Source organism: Alligator mississippiensis, chromosome 4 (assembly GCF_030867095.1).
Source record: "Alligator mississippiensis isolate rAllMis1 chromosome 4, rAllMis1, whole genome shotgun sequence".
In the NCBI taxonomy this organism is placed as follows: domain Eukaryota; kingdom Metazoa; phylum Chordata; order Crocodylia; family Alligatoridae; genus Alligator; species Alligator mississippiensis.
Genome location: NC_081827.1, coordinates 254918096 through 254938125, shown reverse-complemented (window position 1 = coordinate 254938125; position 20030 = coordinate 254918096). Strand labels below are relative to the sequence as shown.

Below are 20030 nucleotides of genomic sequence, written 5' to 3'. Positions count from 1 at the left end.
TCAATCAATCAATCTTTTTTTTTTTTTTTAAATCTGCACTTGTATTTCCATGCAGCACAAGGCTGACTTCATTGTGACTCTAGAGCTCAAAAATTAAAAAAAAAACCAAATATGCCATTTATAGACTATTGCATCTCCCCATCAGCAAGTATTTCACCTACATAGACATGTTTTGTTTCATTAGGGAAGCTACATTACTATCTTGCATCACACAATTTGTAGTTTCACCAGTTCCCAAAAGCTCTGTAGCAAGGTCTCCCTCAACTGTCCCATTGCTTTCAGCAGTTATAATATTGGACACTTGGTAAAATAAGTCTTAAAACTGACTTCATATTTGCCTTGTATTTGACATTGCACCTTGCTTGCTCCTTTTCTTTGCGCACCTACTTGGAGAACATGCCAGTCCAAGTCCCATTCCTGCAATTTGTGCTGCTAACACAGGTTGGCTGTTTGTTCGCTAAAAAGTGACTGCTTTGACATATCTTCCAGAAATAATCACAACCATCTTGCCTAAAGCATATCACCTTGTAGATTAGCAAAACAGATAAGGAATAAAGTTATCATCACCCACTGCACAAGTGGACAGTTACTCAGCCACAAGATGTGACCATCACCCTAGACTCAGGTCTGTAAGGCTGACTGGCTCATGTTCCAAGCAACACTGGTCCTCACCTTTGTGGGCCTTTAAGTTCGTGGTCTCAAGGGCTCCAGTGGAGCCAGTTTCAGACTCAACATCCAACATCTTCCACGGACAGTCTTTCAGAGATGTCCGATCGTGTTGTTTCATCCAGCTCCTGACTGGACCTCTGTCCTGAGAAGGATGCTTCCAGGAACTGGGATGCCTCAGCTGAGTTCTGCATCTGCTCTTAAGTGCCAGAAACCACAGAGTCCCCATGCACTGTTGTCTCCATAGATGCAGCATAGCCGAGAGAAAGTGCCATTTCATCCTGAGCAATTGGTACATGAAGCTTCAGGTGCATATGGAATTCAGTTTCAATTCTGGCCCTGAACTCCCAACTAATTGCCGTCATGTTGATTTCATATGCTTAACAGAATATGTTCTAGCCACGGGCTGAGAAGCAACTCACGAATACAGAATTTGTAAAGCCCTCTTATAGATATGCAAGATCGGCGACAAGGAACTTAGAGTTGACAACAAGGTTAACTACTCCATCCTCGCCATCTTCCTCCCCGCCCCATCCCCCCCCTGATATTTTTAAGTATTGTTTGAAGCAAAGGATGGTAAGCAAAGAGACACTTAGCCATGTTAGCTTCAAGTCAAGTAATTGGCCGAGTAAATTAGCACCCTATAGACTAACCAGACAGAGACAACATATACTTGCACACACAGAATTAGATAAAGTGAACTTCAGCCCATGAGAGCCTTGTGCTCTGTGTGCGTGTATTTACACACATGCACACACTTTGGTTCATTTATAGCACACACTTTCCTTGCAAATTCTGTTCTTATACTATTCAATTGTACAACTTCAAGGCATTTTTCCTTGATAGTTGGCCAATTAGAGTCCAAACAAACAGGGAGGAAAAGATGTTTATCATCACACCGTAACTATTAATTGCCTGACTCCTGTTCTTGCATTGTCTACATGTAAACCTTGTGCATCTCGTAGGTCAATTTACAGCTGATGGGCCTGAGCAGCCAGACTGGATACTTAGAGGTGTCACTAAACCTGTCTTGGGGTATTTCAATATCAAATGGGCACATTTGCAGTAGCTTGTACAAGTGATGGTTTGTTTGTCAAACCCCAGACAATCAATGAATGGTTCAGACATTTTTAACACCCTATACCTTGGGATGTTTGCTGAGGGAAGTGTTTGTCATGTACAGGACATCTGTTCTGTACTTTTTTTTTTACAAGTTTCTCTTATGATGTATATTTAGCCTTCTGTTTCCTTGAGGGCTATGCACACAAGTTCCAGCTCATCCGCTCTGGCCAGGGAGAGTCCAGAGCAGGTGCAGAGTGGGCTGGGGTTGGGGCTCAGGCTGCGCACTGCTGGCAGTAGGGGGAGGAACCACAGGGCACACGGGATCTGGGCTATTCAGGGTAGGCAGTGCTGACCAGCCCACTGCACCTCCCCAGAACCACCTCAGTGGTCCACAGGTCCAAATAGTTACCAGGCCCTGGCTTACATCAACGTCCAGCATATACAAAAGACACAGGGAGCACAGACAGAGGAGGGAAAGGCGGAACTGAAACAGATCGACACCTTAAAACTCATATAAGCAAAGAGCAGAGGACAAGGAAGCATTCTCTACGCTCCCTTGCAACTCCCTAAAGGAAGCTGAGAAACAGTAGTGCAGGCCGGGACAGGACATGGGATTTCATGTAACTTTGTGAAATGTCTATCTTTGATTACTGATTATGGTAAATATTTATTTTGCAATTAACTCGTGTTTATGTGCAAGAAGAGACATTCTCCGTTTGGGACACGTGTCTCCTCCCGATTTAGTTTTGCCTCTGTTGTTTTTCTGTGATTTACCTTGTTTTCCAACGACACTTGTGTTCTTCCTGGTGGTTAATCAGTTTCTAGCTACGTTCCAAACTTTGTAGAAATGGATAATCTCTCGTCCCTGAGGAAGGTCATTCATTCCAATTGGAACTTTCTGATACCAATAATGAGCAGGATTAACAGGATTTTCCTGGCAATCACTGCTGGAGACTCTCTTCTCTACAACTAAAAGAATGCTTTCAAGATGCGGGACTAAGGGTATAACACAGCCAGTGAAACAGCTAACAGCGCGCGCTTCAACAGTGAGAAATCATTGACACCAACTGCTGCCGTGCCCAGTTTACGTGAGAAGTTGAAGAGAAACAGACCTTCTCTTTGATGCCTGTTTAGTGAGAAATCATCACCTTATAACTAATTACTGGACTCTGCTTTGGTTTGGGCTCATTTGACTTGACTTTGAATACTTCTAGTACATAAAGCCTTTCTATCACTCATTGAAGGAGGTGTCATGACAATCCCTAGACCAGTCCAGAATCCTAGCTTCCTATTTGCTAAAACACCCCCCACAACACTACCGAAACACCCCCTCCCCGTGTCCATTCAGTGCCAGGTCCTTCCCACCCACACCACCACCCCTCTGGCCACAGCTGCACCACATGGCCTCACTGCACTGGCCACCACAGGAAAGCGGTGACTGCTCACGCATGCGGTGAGTAGAAGGGCCGGGACAGGCGGTGCAGAGCAGTGTCCCAGCAGCACCAGCTCCAAGGCTCGAGGATGGAGTGGCCAGGCTATGGCACCGCGCACAAAACACCTACCCACCCTACACGCTACTCCATGCCCTGCCCCGCACGTGCCCACAGGAGATCCCACCCACAGCACTGCTGCCTCCGCTGGGCAAGCGCCGGCCTGGCAGCCACGAGGGCCATGCACAGCACCCTCAGCCTGCTCCACCCTGAGCCACCCTAAGGGTGGACCCCAAATGCATTGGCTCCAAGCTGCCACTCATGCGCGGAGCGCACAACAGTGCTGCAGCTGGGCTGCTGTGGGAGTGCTCCTGCTGCCCATGGCAGGCACAGGGCTCTGACACTAGGATCCTGTCTCAGAGCAGTACCCGGGAAGCGTGTGTGCAACACACACCATATAACACTGCGGGCACCCACCTCACATACACTGCTCTAATGACCAGAGATCCTGGTTTCCCTGATAAAAAAATTGCTTATTCTCCGATAAATAAACCCTGCTGCTAATTCTCTGATAAAACTCCCCAAATCCATGATTAAAGTGAAAGGCCCCTCACTCCCCTGCACACCCCCCTGACCTCCCCAGCCGTGCCGGAGGGAGCCCCCAGCTGCCAGGGTTACAGGACCCAGGCCCACAGCTCCCTGCCCCTGACAGGAGGCAGCAGCTCCTTCAGTAGAGCAAAGCCCAGCACCCCCCACCCACTGCCTGCCTGCTGTGGGCTCAGGTTGGGGGGCGCCAGCTCCCTGCTGCTGCGCACACTCCTGAGGGACAGAGGGACCCATGCCCCCAGATCTGTGTGTAGCTGAGGACAGGCTGCTAGCTGTGGGCTCCCAACCTGCTGCCCTTCCCCAGGGCCTCTGCAGCCCACCAGGTGACCCATTTCTGCAGGGAATACCAGGGCCACCTACAGATATCTCACTTTTCCATGGGAAGAGGGAAACCCGGATCCCCGCTGACACAGAGCAGAGTGTTTGCCCTTTGTCTCCTGGCTGCAAAGCCCAGCGTTAGTCACAGGGTGCCAGCACTGAGAGGCGTTCCCCCCCTCCTTGTCTTTATCTCCAGGCTCCAGGCCCTGCTTGAAAGACGCCAAGCAGGGACGAGACAGGGCCAGTTTTGGTACCTGTCCTCATCTCCTGGCCCGGGGAAACAAGTGATGTACAGAGAGGAGCCCTAGGGCAACCCAGGTGCAGACTCTGGACAGCTGCAGCAAGAATGACATGGCCACAGTGAAGCAGAGGGGCTGGGCAGTGGCAGCACAGACAGAGGAGGGAAAAGGGAAACAAAAACAGATAAGCAGCTTATAGCTGACAGAAGCAAAGAGCAGGGGGCAAAGAAGCATTCTCCCCCCTCCCCTACAACTCTCTAAAGGGACCTGGGGAACAGTGGTGCAGGCCTGCTGCAGACTGGGACAGGACAGGGGATCTCACGGAAGCCTTCTGAGGAAGCACGAGACTAGGAGAGGCTGACAGAAGCTGTCCCAGGGGCTGGGTGGCTAACAAGTGCAGAAACTTGCACAGATCCAAGTGCTCAGCACCTGGTCCAGGCACAGGGAGGGAGAATACAAAATCTGTGGGGTCTGGGCCCCCAGTATCCTGCGAAACAACGTGCAGATCATTGTTTTTGGAAGGCTGGAGCAGGACATGTGGACAATGTGTGTCCAGGCAGAAGCTGAGTGTCCAGTGAGCGTGTCAAAGCAGAAACACGTACTCACCTGTCGCCCGTGGCGCCTCGGCTGTTTGCGAGGGACCGCTGCAGGCCCCGCACACCCGTCTAAGTGCCTGGAGCGACCCTTGCAGACATGACAGCTCCTGGGGGCCCTTCGGCCCCAAGGCCCAATTCTTTGTGGCTGCGGCCCCTCGCTGACACGCCGGCTCCAAGGACGGGGGCACGAGGAGCAGCCTGGGAGAAAGGGCAGACCCGCGTTAGACACTTTCACGCGAGTGAAAACGCACGCACCGTTTACCGCACCGCAGGGATAAGATGACCCTCACGGACCCGGTGCAGCACATTTCCATTACGAGTTCTCATATCACGACACAAAAAGGCTGGTTTTCCACACAAAACCACCACATGCCCTCAAGACAGGTTTCCAAATCCCCATGCCATTTCCCTCACACAACATAACCACGTTTCAGTACACTTACCCAACCACCACACAGTTTGCCATCGGCCCCACAACACACCAGTCACACAAAAAAATTCCCAAGTGACCCTAAAATATCCACCCGTTTTCTTTATACAAAATCACCATATTTCCATACACGTTTTCACAAACAGTTCTCAAATCATGAGTTTTCTAGTCACAGTATTTTTTTTAAAGTCCTTTATCACCACACAGAATGATCCGTTTTCAAACAAACAAAGGAACAACCTCCTAATCCCGCAACCCTAACCCTAATCCACAAACGTTTCCATACAAACGCTCCCAAATCACCACACCAAATGGCGGGTTTCCCACGAGCCCACGCACGTGCCCGCCCCGCCCCACGTCCCGCTCGCTGGCTCCGCCCCGGTGCAGACGACGCCCCCGACCGGGGCCGGGCTGGGCCGGGCCCCCGGGGGGCGGGGCAGGAGCGGCGACACGGCGCAGGCGCGGGGCGAGCGGTGGCAGGAGCGGCGGCACCGCGCACAAACCCGGCCGCAGCGCTGTTGCCTCCTCCAGGCAAGCGCCGGCCGGGCAGCCACGAGGGCCCTGCCCGGCGCCTCAGCCTGCTCCGGCCCGGGCGCCGCTCCCGCCCGCGCGTCTCGCTCACACGTGGCCGTTACCAGCGCCGCGCCGGGCGCTCCCGCACGTGGTCGCCACAACAGCCGGTCGCAGCTCTCGCGGACCGCCCGGCGTCCGGGCCAGCAGCGGGACGTGGGCTCCGGGCACCGCGGACCCGTAAGGCGCACGCGGACAGCGGAGCGGGGCCGCTGAGGGGCGGAGTCGGACCAATCGGCGCACATGAGCCCGCACACCCCCCCACCAGTCCCCGGCAGCCAATCAGAATGTAAATAGGAGGTCAGGTTCCTGGTCCCGCCTCCCCGCCACAGGCCAATCAGAGCAAAGAAGGGCGGAGTGGTCGTGACTGCGCCCAAGCGGCCACTCCACCCAATCGCCTCACTCCTCACGCTGGCCAATGGGAACACGAGCCTCCGATCCCGGCCTTGCTGCGCTCCCGCCCTGAATCCACGTCCGTGACTCGTGCGTCCGCCGCGGGCACTGCCCGAGTTACGCCGCGCACGAGGGGGCCTTTGTTCTTCTCTCGCTGCCTTCATCTCCCCCCTGCCTGAGCAACCGGTGCGCGGCCCGAGCCGGGTCTTTTTTTCTCTCTGCCCTCATGTCTTGGCTGCAAAGCCCAGGTTCAAAAGCAAGGGAGCAGCACAGGGCAGGTTTTTACTTTTTCTGGCTTGAAATCCCGGCTGCTCCGGGAGAATACATGCATATCTATATCACCATCCCCATCTATAGAGACAGAGTGAGAGATAGTAGCAGGATCACACACGAACATATCCTGATTGGATACATGTCTTTAGTTTCAGGTTTTTGAAGTAAGTACGCAATAAATAACACCATCAGATGAATCGAATCCCCTGTTCTCAATAATCTCAATTATTTTACACCAAAGATCCCAAACTCTCCGGTAGAATTGAACCGATGTCTCGTGGTGCTTCCTGAACCAGGTTTTTCATATCCATTTCTTTTTAAAACAGAAAAGTGTGTTTTGCCAAGTGCGCTCGAGGGAGGTTTCAGCGTCAGCCCAGCAGCAAACAGTCCTTCCTGGGGCCCACGCGCACCCCCTTAGCCCACCACCCGGCACGTCGAGGAGACAGGGAGGCTACGCAGGCGGGAGCAGGAGAGAAAAGGGCACTGGGACAGACGCAGCTTCAACCCTCACCACCCACCTCAGGAGAGAGCCTGACAGGCCCCGCAGGGCGGGGAACGCAGTCTCCCTCACGACCCGCCGTGGTCGGCGGAACAGGCTGCGGGAGCGCCCGGGGGCCCGGGCCAGCTGCGGGACGTGGCCCAGCGCATGGCTGACCCGCGCGCGCAAAGACGAACAGCTAAAGAGGGCTGCTAAGCATCCAAGTCGGACCAATCAGCACTCAGAAGACTGCAGCCCACCCACCGTTTCTCAGCAGCCAATCAGAATGCAAATGAGGAGGGCGTGTTCCTGAACCCGCCTCCGCCGGCAGAGGCCAATCAGAGCGAAGAAGGGCGGAGCGGCCCTGATCCCGCCCAAGTGACAACTCTACCCAATCACCAGAGACCTTAATATGGCCAATAGAAACGCGAGACTCCGATCCCGGGCCTGCCGCGCTCCCCGGGCTGGGATCAATGTCCCGGGAATCGTGTGTCCGCCCCGAGCAGCGCGAACTCGCCTGGTCCCGGCCGCGGGCACTGCTCCGGTACCGCCCCGACCGAGCGAGGCCTTTTTTCTTCTCTCCCTGCTTTTATCTCTCGCCCGCCTGAGCTACAGGTGCGCGGCCGGAGCCGCTTTTCGTGCTCGCGCTGCCCTCCTCTCGCGGCTGCAAAGCCCACATGGAAGCACAGGGAAGTAGCGCAGGGGAAGATTTTCTTTTCTTTGGCTTGAAAACCCAGCTGCAGCGCGCAGGTTGGAGCGCAGGGAGGGCGGCACGGAGCCGGCTTTGTTCCGGGCTCCAAGCGCCGCTCCAGCCCCAGGAGGGCAGCGCGGAGCCGCCTTTATTTCCTCTGCCTTGAAGCCGGGCTGCAGGGCCGCGGGTGAGCCGCAGCACGGCAGCACGGCAGCACGGAGCCGGCTTGTTCCCCACGCTGCCATGCCCCGCGTGGCCACAGGAGGGCAGCACTCAGCAGGGATTTCCCCTCGGTGCCTCGACGTGGCGGCTGCTGCGCCCAGCTCGGAGCACGGGAGGCCGCGCCCACAAGTGTATTTCTGACACTCGCCGTGGGTGCACAATGCCCCTGTTATAGATGTCTGAGCTGCACTTATCATTGTAGGTCGGGACGCAAACATCGACATACGTATCTCGATTGCCCCTTCTGTAGGCAGTAATGGGGTCACTGCTAATTATGGCACCTATCCTACACACACACACACAGATTCCTTGTGTGAATCTGATATCTTTTATTACCAAATTTGGGTTGGTCTAATAAAACATATCAGATCCAAGGAACCTTGTCTGCCTATGTCCTTAGACCAACACGGCTACAACCTACACGCCATTTCCCAAAGCAAGCGCACAACCATTAACACTGTCACTTCAATCCCCTCGGCTCAATATTTTACTTAATTTACAGCGACGTTCCCCCACTCTCCACTAGACTTGAAGTGATTCCTTGCACTTCTCACTGAACAACGGGCTTTTCTTTTTCTTTTCTCCTTCAAAAAGGGGAAACTCCGTGGAAATCTTGCTGGCACCGACACAGGTCGGACCGGAGCCCGCCAGGCAGCACCGGTCCGGAAGCGCGGCGCGCGGCTTTGGGCAAAGGGGGACGCCGCCCCCCAGACCCCACGGCACAAAAAAGTAAATAAAAACCACTAAAGAGTCTAGTACTGCGAGTGTAAGTGGTCTTTGTTATAAAAGAAGAAAATGATGGAACCAAGTAAAGCTAGCTGGTGAAAATATTGTTTGAAAGCTCACCCCCCGTTACTGGACTGTTCCTTTCTATCACAGCCCTATGCATTATTTTAGTAGTCATGTTTGTGTATGTAGGCAGGAAATGCAAAATGGAGTAAATGTTCCAATCAATCTGCCCATAACTCCCCCTCAGCCTCAAAGATGGATAGCAGTTAATGACATTTAAGATTCTCACTGCCCAACGTTATGTAGTGCACGATGAAAACAACCCAAGACATGCACAGCTATGTAAAGGCTAAAATGTAAAATTATTTTCTTACACTGGCAGATCACACAAGTGTAGGTCACCAGCGAAGAATTAAAGGTCTCAAGCGTGATCAATGACTGAACCACCACAAAGAAAAACGCAGACTCTGAATTTGTATAAGCCTAAACAGTATGAGTATACGCATGGATTTTTGCTGTATTTGGCTACGACAGATAAAATGTTTTTATGGAAACCACTAATAGTGTTTACAAGTAAAAGCTGTAATAATTTCATGTTTTATCTTTTAATGAGAAAAATCCAATTCTTTATGGCTATTTAGAATATGGTATGGTGACAACAAGACTGAGTATGCTAGAGTGGAAAAGTATAATCTCTTGGTGCCAGCCCAGATCATTTCCAAAGAGCATGTCACCACAGCCACTGTGTTGCACAGCCTCTACAACCCTACCAACCCCGAACTGGTACCTGCACCTACTGTTTTGGTCCGGCCTTGTTGCCAAAGACTCCCTGCTGCCACACACTGCCTCTAATGCCCGGGTATCTGAGCAAAAGAGGTAGTGTCATCTATTCCAGCTGTGCTTTGTCAGGGACCCACGTGGGTAGGTATGTACTGAGAAAGTGCCTGCCACGCTAGATCCCACATCAGGAGGTCTGACCTAATCTGTGAATTCCAGTGAGGTGTGGATATGAGCCAGGCACCTACATGCTAGACACTGGTTTGACACAGCCAGTTCTGCATGTGTGTAGCTGCAGCTCTTTGAAACCTTAAAAAGTTTACTGGAAGAAAAGTGGTTACAGACCTTAGACATTTCCAGGGACAAGCTGTAGCTAAGTAGATGTTAATGTTATACTGAAGGTCAGGCTAAGTCATAATACTGCCTTTTGGTACGTGCAACACTAATTCCAACTTTAGTTCAATGCTCCCCTACCCTTTATCCCAAACTCATCCCAATCTCAAACCCCAAACATAAAACTGAAAGGTGGTGCTACCACTTCTGTCCCAGATTCTTCTCTCCAACAATTTATTTTTTTCTCCCCAGCTGCTGAAATGTCACTTCAACTGCATAAACACGTGGAGGAGTTAAGAGTTAACCTTATCCACTGCTGTAGCTGCATGATTTTTCAATACTCCTGTAATAATCCTTAGAGGTTCCTTGCTTGTATCAATTCTCTCCAAAGAGAAAGCATCCCAATTCTATTGTCCTTACTGGTAGGTCATTACAGAAGGAATAAGAAAAGAAACTTTATACAACACTAATTACATTATCAGATTAACATCTTCACTAATCGGTGCTGCCTAAATCATTTGTTTTGATGGTAATATGCATAGATTCTACTTTAAAGATCAGGAAACCCAATTATGTCAGAGATGCCAAAATCTGATTCCAGAGGATTAGTCTAAAAGCAAATTAGCAAGGAAAACCTTCTCTATTATATGTCTACAAATTAAAATGCAAAGTTCTATTTATATATATTGACAGTAAATCAGATGACTTCAATGTCAGTATTCTATGAAGACAAAAATAATTAAAGATCAAAACTTTTATTTTCATACTGATAATAAAAATAATTCCATGAATTCTGTAAACCATTGCATAAATGCTATAGTGTAAAAAAGTTTTAACAAGTGTTAACAATTTTAAACAATTCACTACAAGTATATGATTATGCATTATAAATAATACCTTCTGTATTAAGAACAATTCAATTCACAATACCATTTCTGCCTATACACTCAGAACATTAATGCTTCCACAAATTAATACAAGTGAAAATTTCATATTCAGTTAAGGTCTTTCGTTGACCACAGTTACACAAATATATTGTGACAATAATATTTCTACTTATATTTAATACTAGGATATTCTGCATGGCAATACATAACAAAACAGATATGTTTTAATAATTTGCTATTCAAAAAGACTAATTTTAACAAACCAGTAACATGCATTTTGGGATCTATCTGAAATCAGCAAATATTCTGTTAAGATTACAGTTCTTAAATGTTAAACCCTGAGAAACTGTAATTTTAATCTGTTATTCCCCAGGATAAAATAGTCATACATGTGAGAACATAATGGCATTCACATAAAAATTTGTACTTTTCCACACACTTACATGAAAATTGGTCACATTTTCTTCAAATACAAAAACAAACCTAACAAGTTAGTCTATTTTATATTTATATAGTATTTGTTATTCCAACAAATTATGCTGTATTTTTGCTAAAATACATTTAGTGCATTTAGTTTCCAGATAGTATGTCACCAGAACAAGAAAAAAAAATCACGTATGTAAAGATTTCCCTTTTAATATTTTTCTTTCAACAATCAATTTAAACGGCACATATTTCATTATCCTGCATTTAAGAGTGTCACTGTAAAATGGATGCAATTATTCCTTATTGGAGTTCATTGGCTGGAAAGAGAGCAAACAAACAAAACCAGAAAATCTTGCTTATAAATTCCTTGCAAAAAAGTGTTCCTTCAAAAAATTATTATAGCATTTTCATGTGAATGTTCAACATGGTGCGTGTAATTACCTAAGGATATTTCATTATAACTAAAAATAAGATGCTCGATCTGAGAATTTAAATCACAGAAACATTTCTTTGGTCTTTCCTCCACACTTGACAAAAGATTCAAATTTTAATGCATCCAAAATTCAATTCAACAGAAGCTGAGGGGAAACGTGCAATTTTTTCCTCATTGGTAACTATACATTACTTAAAATGTGGCTGATTTCATTCTAAGAAGGCAGCACTTGCAAAACTCTGAATGATACTGTGACAATTTGTTTTGCCCTTGCCGTTAGCTCATTTGGTGGTGTCCGCTAAAGATTTTTTTTTATATATATGAAAAAGAAAAGACCAAAGAAAAAGAAAACAGAGAAAAGGCTTCAGGATAACGGGTAAATGCACAAACATCTATCGATCTAGATATAGAAGCATCGGATCACTGTCCCTGATTCGATTCGGCTGAATCTGAACCTGAAGTTTGATGCTGAGTGGGAGAATCAGCAATTCAGACATCCACATAGCTTTAAATGTTTTTTCTACATACCTCGAGGTACCGGTGCGGCTTCCGAACGCTGCGATGCTGGGGCGCATGGAGCGTCCCACAGGAGTCCGGGGGGGCCCTGCACATGCTCCGTGGCAAACCCGGTAGTGGACTGGAAATACTTCTGGTACGCTTCCAGGCCTGGCAGGGAGCATGCAGCCCCCCGCCCAGCTCTGCAATCAGCTGCAGAGAGACCCCAGGTGTTCCCCCAGACCCAGGAGGCACCAGTCGCAGAGTCAGGGGTGGGGGGGCACCTCCCCCCCCCCCCCAGCGGACCCAAAAGTGGACTGGAAGTGCTTCTGGTCCGCTTCTGGGTCTGCTGCTGAGCGCACTGGGGAGCCCCCTGCGCTCCTGTGGGACAGTCCATCCACCCCAGCACCGCAGCATTCATGACCGGCCTGCTGCCTTGAGGTATGTAGAGAAAACATTTAAAGCTGTGTCTGTGTCCGAATCACTGAATCTTTCCAAATCGATTTGGAAGGTTCCCACTCAATTCGGAGAGATTAAAGGGTTCTCCAATTTGATCTGGATTCTGAGATTTGGCCACCGAATCGGGCCGAATCTCTGCTGAATCAAATCAGGGACCGAAGCTTCACACAGCCCTAATATCTATATCTCTCTACATATCTATATATATAACAAAGGTAACACAAAACTGTACTTCTGCATGTTTTAAATAAAGAACTTAACATTGATGCAGGAGGCCACGTTTCATTAGGCAGGATTTAAAATATTAAAAAGAAAATCTTCACTAAGAATTTTAGTTACTTCTGAAAGAACAACAGCTGCACAACATTGTTCCATATTCTACATGGATTTAGTATAACATTCACTGAAATCAACTGCATGTTTTAAAAACATTTACAGTAATTTTACACATCACTTCCTAATTTGGTCACTGTTAAAATGTCTTACCTATTTGCTTTGCTTTAGCCAAAATGTTATTAATATTCAAAAGAAATCTTTGGCAAAGATCACACAAGTGTAGAAGTACATTAATACACACAGCAAAGCTTAGTGATTGAAGTACCATTTAATTTAAAATGTAAACTAATTCCACTTATATATTAAAGAAAAATCTTTCAAAACAAACAATATGCTTTGGAAAATGAAATTATATTGTAATGTTACGTTTATCTCATAAACAATTTTGGTAGGATTTTTTTTTTATAATTGTATGAAAAAATGCATCAAGCTACACTATTACGCCCAAGTTTAAACCCTATTTAAATCCTGTAAAAGTGTGCTACATGTGCCTTTATATTTCTAAATTTTCTATTAAGTGTTTCTGTTAAAAAAGTTCATTCATTTGGAGTTTTAGTTCCCCCCTTTCTTGCTTTCAAACATTCTCCATGTTCTCACAGGTTGATATATCAGTAATCAGGGGGTGATCATTCTGTAGACTGAATGACGACATTAAATGTTTATTTTTGCTAGCCAAGGGTCTGCCCAACGTCTATTGATCTTAGTGGAGATGCAGTGATTTCAGGGAGCCTGGAATTGGGGCCTGTATTCTTTACCACTGATACAAATATCTAAGACATGATGCAAGAAAATGTTTGGTGTATATCTTGCTTTTATTGCAACACAACTAAACTTCAAAAATTAAGGTCTTTGCTGTTTATATAAATGAACTTCTTGCATTGAATACTATACGATCGTGGTATATACATTACGTAACACAGTAGTAGGTCATTTCCATGTAAGCTGTACTTGTGTCACACCTGCACTTAACAAGAAAAAACAGGCTAACTCTTTTGTAAAAGAATGTTACATAACAAGAGACAGTGTTAACATACAGTAACTAACTTCTCCTGAATTGCTTACTCCTAATCATCATTGTTAAACATGAACAACCTTAAAAAATAATTGTATAAGAGCACCATTGCCTGATTAAATATTCTAAGAATTTTACCGTTAAACTATAGGGGGGAGTGTGTGTGTGTACGTACACACATGCACATTACACACATGCACACACACCCTTTCTTTAAAAACAAACTATGATATTTTGTTCATTGCAAGGTATTATACTGAAATTCTATTATTATACAAAGGTGATCATTTGAATTAAGTAATAGAAATTGTTTACACGAGACATTTCCTTCATGTCGTTTGCAATTTTAGTGGATGCAAAGGATAGGTATCTGAAAAAAGTGACCAGTTCCTACTGGGTACCACACCAGCTAGGAGTTATAGGCATACTTCTCTTCAGACTACAAACATCCAAACTGGGTAATGCAAAATGCACAAGCATTTGAGAAAACTGATTTGTTTAATAAAATTAGAAATATATCTGAATATGTAAGCCTATGTGCCTTTCAGAGTTATCCTCTCTGCTGGTATACTTATAAACACTATTAGTTTGAAGTTAACTCGAAAATTGTAAAAATTCTAGGCAATTCCCATTTTTCTTTAATTGTTCATTTAATAAGTAATAAAGTCAAAGTATGAAATCTAACTCCATATTTACCATACTATGATTTAACAATAAAACTGATATGAAATATTTTAAATTCACAGTACACATAAAAAGCTTCATTTTATCACATATTAAAAAACAAACATAAAACCTAGAAAGCAGCTTAAAGCAATTTATAACATAACCTCTTTAAAAAAAGTTAACAAAGTGCTTTTACGGTAATCAAATTTCTTTGTAGTAAACAGGAAACAGTAGTGTCAGACTGACTCCAGAATACTGGCACTGGACTACATAGCACACCATAGACACAAGGTGAAGGGTGGGTCCTCCTATTATCAAGCACTGTACTTACATGGTAACTTCCATGAATTCTGATGCAGAGTAGAAGCATAAATCCCTCATTCAGGCATTGTGGGTAAGGACCCTTAAGACATGATTATGTTTGAAGAACTGAACCTGAGTAGCCTGTGCAACAGGAATGCAAGTAAAAATTGAAAAGGCCAAGTGAAGAAAGGAATAAATATGGAACTTTAGAACAGCATCATAGGAAGAAATCAAGTAAAGGCAGCCAAACCGCTTTTCCTATATTAGGGAAACAGGAAAGAACGTCTCTTAAGAAGTCAAAATGGATCAGTCTAGCACTAGTAAATGGATTAATAACTACATATACAATTTTTATATAAATTACTAGAACATAAAATATTTAATTCATTAACATTACATAAGTACCATGACACACTGTCACCGTTTATTTTTTTTGTCTTGCAGCAAGGACATTCTTGTTGTTTAGCTGCACAGTGTTCACAAAGGACATAATGTTGGCATGGCTGCAGGACAACGCTATGGTTATGTTCTCGGCATGCAACACACTTCTTTGAATGGATCTGAAAAATTACCTGGAAAAAAAGAATTGCTCAATAAAGAAAATCCAATGTGCAGCGTCTCATTTTGGCAGTAATGCAAGGATAAATATTTACAGCTCTTTAATTGCCAAACTGTTTGTCCACTGCACTGAAGCTAAAAGCTGGTTTAAAACTATTTTTCTATCACTGAGAAATCTGTGAAGAATCATTTGAGTTGGGGAAATTCAGTCTGGCATATTTCAAGCCCCAATGTACATGAACTTAGTAGTCTTTCAGTGAAATTAAAAACTCTCTGTAAACACTCTATATAATGGTGTTAAACTGTCCATTTTTAAATAAAAATATAGTCACATCTACATATACATCTATATATACACAACTATCCATTTAACAGAAGTAACAAAGAAGTAACGCTATCCACAGTGTTCCCTATGGTTTCTAAATCCAAATGGAGCTGACTTCGTAAAGAATGAAGCTTTGGTAAGGGTATTGTTTCTATATCTCCATAGCTTTTCATATGAGGCAATGGAGTGGATAGACTGTTCCTGAAGGTTTTTAAACTTATTTTCCACTTCCTCTTTTTTCCGAAGGGCTAGCTGTTTCTCCGTGTCTGCCACGTTAGCACGTTCCTTGGCCTCTTGGGCCTCTTTTTGCCATGCATCACATGCCTATAACAGAAAGATTTATGGAACATGATATAATATTTTGTAAATTAATAACAGAGGCCTAAATATAAAAGGTCCTCAAGATACATAAAATATGGATCTTCAGCTACCACATGAGCTTATGGTTTCCTTCATCCTCTCCATGCCTCTCACCACCCTTTTTCATCTCCTTTTGATTTTTGTCTAAATAAGGATTTCATCTCCAATTGTCTATAAATCACTAAGAACGCTCATGAGCGAGTATGCATACATGAAAAAAAAAATGGATCAAACAACCCTAATTTGATAGCAAGAGTTGAAAACTCAAACGGTAGTAAAGCTACTCTGCTGGCTATTCCCCTAAAGTAGAAAGCATTAAAACATCTTTGTCCTCTGTGATGTTAGGAGAAAGGAGAGAACACCTAAAACTTATCATTATACTCTACTCCCAGTTGTGCTTTTGTAGGAGTCAAGCAGATACCAACACTAGTTCCTGAATGCTGGGGAAACTAGATTACATGTCTAATCTGCTCCATATCGTCAGCCACGGAAGAGTTGTGGCCAGGCTCTCTCCTCTCCTCAGCGACATGTTGCCATTTACTGAAGCAGTACTACAGGCCACTGTCAAATATGCTCCCTGAAGCCATTTGCTTACAAAGGCAGAATGACTTGAGGGAAGTGAGCTGCCTGCTATAGCTTAATTCTCCCAAGCTAAATTTGAAGATGAAAGGCCAGAAGTCAGGATTGATTAATCTGGCAGAATGAAATAAAATCTTTCCTTTCCAAAGATGAAGATTTAAAGAGAAAGAACAAAGTAAAACACATTTTAATTAAAAATTATTCAGGAAACGAAATGCAATTTAATATTAACATACCCGCTTTACTTGTTGCCAAGAATCTTTCCATAATTTTATTTTTCTTCTGGCGTCATCCAGTTCCTGTCTAACTCTAGTTAACCCACTTCCACTGGTACTTGAACTTGCTGAGGGTGTGGTACCACTGCTCAACACAGGAGGGACTAGGAGAGAAGCTCCCAGTTACAAAATCCCAAACGCTACCTGTAACACCATTTAAACCTGCCAAGCACAAGACAGACAAAAATAAACACACTGCGCATCTCCAAAAAACCTGAAAAAATAGATAACCACTAATTGTTTATGCTGGTTTCAAGATTTGTAACAAAGACATGTAGCATTACATAAAACGATTTTTTCTAAATACTTAGTCATTGTTATCTGCTTCTTTTTAACAAAACAGAGCCCTGCAAAGAAAGAGGAAGACTAGGAGGGTCTTTCTATTGCAAACAAATTTAGCCAAAAAAATCACATTTGGCTTCAGTTCTTTCACATTCCCGACTTCAATGGCTCTCAACCTTTTTTTTTTTCTTTTTGGCTCGAGGTGTCTATGGATAGACTCAAGGGACCCCTCGGAAAAAGCCAGCTCTTAGTTCTTACTTGTTTTTTGACTACAGAAAAATACTAGAGCAATTCTCCTGTGGCAAAGAACTCAGGAGGACTCCAACAGGGCAGAATGTTTTTGATACTATGGAATCCTGTTTTAAATCTCATGCGTTTATCACGTGAATCACGCTTGCATACCTAACAACACTAACGTTGTGTGGCACCCCTGATTGCATCTCAAGGCACCAGGGTGATTCTTACTTTTTCCAGCTCCATTGTTGGATGGGCTGCCCACTGCTTGTGCACCAAGTACCCTCTCCCAGAATTTTTTCTTCTTTCTGCTAATAAACCTCTCTATGGTTTCCCTTCCCCTCTGAAAAGTTGTGCGTGATAGAGGGGCTACTTCAGGAAGCAAACTGGCAAAGCAAGGCACCGTGGAATGCTTTGGGGCTGACCACCCTCCAGCTATGCTTGCGGGGGAAGGCCAAATTTAACTTGAAGTACTTCAAAGTTACCCCTGGTTTCATCCAGTTATTTGATATACACTTCAGGCTGACTTGCAGTATTTAATTCTGTGCTGCTTCTGTCCACTCATTTTTAGAGTGCCTTTCAGCCACTTGCAAAGTAAAGGATTAGCCCTTAAAATGACTTACCTAAAGCGTTACGAGAAGAGGCTGAGGTGCCTAACACGCTATGTTCTGATTTCAAAGGCTGAGGCTGCTGTTGGTGAGGAGCCATAGTGGATGAAATAAAAGACTGAGACAACAACTGTGAAAGAGAACTGAGTGGAGAGGTTGAAAGGGAAGATGATGAATGTAAAGATGAGGAACGAGCAAGAGAACCTGGAATATTGACAGGAGCTGAACTTCCCAGTAATCTGTGACCTATGTAAAAATAGAAAAAAAATGTTAGGAAGTCAACCATGTGTTGTTACTTCATAACTCCCATCCCCATTGAAAGAGGTTCATCAATTCTCTTACTTTTGTAAACAGAGTTTTGCAGTTGCAGAATGAGTATTTTATTTGGATCATTTTATATAATTCAGTTTAATGACTAATTCACTTAAAGTTGAGAACATAAATGGAAATTAAAAAATAAACATAAAATAACCCTCCTCAGCCCCAAAAATTTATAAATAAAACCTAGACCAAAGAGAATGGAATCTACAGTCTCCAAATTAGTGCAGGACATGGTACCCAAAACAGTCAGTTCAAAGCCCTTGTCAGCGAAAGTACTCTTTTTCCTGTTATTTAGCTCAGTCTGTGTCCGTTTCTCTCTCAGACCTGCTGCAGGGCATTTTATGCACAAAAGCTCGTCTAACTTGTCTCCCAATTATACAGTTGGCCCAACAGAAGATATCATAAAAATCCTCACCATGCTGTTATTTAAGAAATAAGTTTTAAATGTAAAAATTTTAAATAAACTTTTTTCTCGTGTAACAAATAAATTGTTTTATTGAGAAAAAAAGATCTTTATAAAGTTTGCTGCATTTAACTGTTTTCCAGTTTCTATCCACATAGGGTTTGACAAAAACCAAGCAAAAGTTAATAATAATCTAGTAAAAGAAATATATTATTTACTACATTTAGATTAGTACAAATTAAGAATCTAAAATAATCATATTTCAACCTATACAACTGTGTCAATGAATGAGCATGCATATAGCATGCATATACTCTACCTTCCTTGATAGCAGAAATGCCAAGTTTACAGTTGATTGTTTTTGAGAACTTGTTTTGTTACTAACTAGTGAGAATCAATCTTTTGGAATATAATAAAAGTTATAAATTCAAAACATGGTTAAAAGAAGTCACATTAAACCCATTACCACTGTCTATAGTAAACTGTTGTCTGGGATATAAGCCTGCCAAATTATTGGTGGAAAGACATAAATAAGCCCCTTAAGAAATTTAGTTACTGCCTGCCAGGAGAAAATATAACCGTCTCCCAGAGGAAGCTGATCAGGCATATCTGCTGCATGCACATTATTATAGAGATGATGCAAAGGCCTGAATATTTGAAGGCAAGCAGGTAGTCTGAATGGCCAACACAGGACCTTCCAAGGATCAGTGACCAGACTGAGGACCTTGTGGGTGCCTGTTGCAGGGGCGCTGCTCCGACGCACTGTATTTACAGCGCATTGGAACAGACTCAATCAATAGAGTCTGCTGGAGCGTACTAATTAGCGCACTCCAACAGCCTCCACGTCTCATCTATTCAGCATCCCCGCGCTTCAAAATGGCGGTGGGGGCACTTTACTTAGAGTGGCCCCAAGAGCTTTAGTGGTTCAATGGGCTTTAGTTAAAAGTGCCCACTCTCCCCCACCCCCACAGCATGTGTAAAGACATCCCCTTTGTGCCCAATAAAGATTATTCTGGTAGAATCCTTTATGCCACAGGTTGGCAACTTTCTGCCACTGCAGGCCGCTGCTCGCTACCCAGCCCCTGCCATGGGCTGCACACCCCTTGGCAATCAGCATACGCTGGGAAGGGAATGGATGCAAAAGGCAGATGCTAGAATGCTGGGATGCCATCCTAATGATGCAGCACAGAGAATAAACTGAAAGCACCAGGTAATAGGACTCTGGGGGTGCCACCTCTGCTGCCATGGCTGGAGG

General features: G+C 44.8%; 1 protein-coding gene and 1 pseudogene across 2 annotated transcripts; both read right to left on the bottom strand.

The window, feature by feature from the left end:
- Positions 1-7936, bottom strand: LOC132250428 (uncharacterized). 2 transcript variants are annotated; one of them, XM_059727607.1, is made up of 3 exons: positions 5970-7936; positions 4928-5115; positions 1-860 (listed from the first exon to the last, which is right to left on the bottom strand). In XM_059727607.1, the coding sequence occupies exons 1-3, from the start codon at positions 6472-6474 to the stop codon at positions 729-731; spliced, it is 825 nt and encodes a 274-aa protein (XP_059583590.1). In that variant the 5' UTR covers positions 6475-7936; the 3' UTR covers positions 1-728. The 2 variants fall into 2 exon arrangements, 1 of the variants encoding a protein (XP_059583590.1); XR_009462159.1 differs by lacking the exon at positions 1-860 and adding an exon at positions 3825-4417 and having other exon boundaries at positions 5983-7936.
- Positions 7937-10552: 2616 nt separating this feature from the next.
- LOC132250426 (putative E3 ubiquitin-protein ligase UNKL) overlaps positions 10553-20030 on the bottom strand; it is a 44741-nt pseudogene continuing 35263 nt past the window's right edge.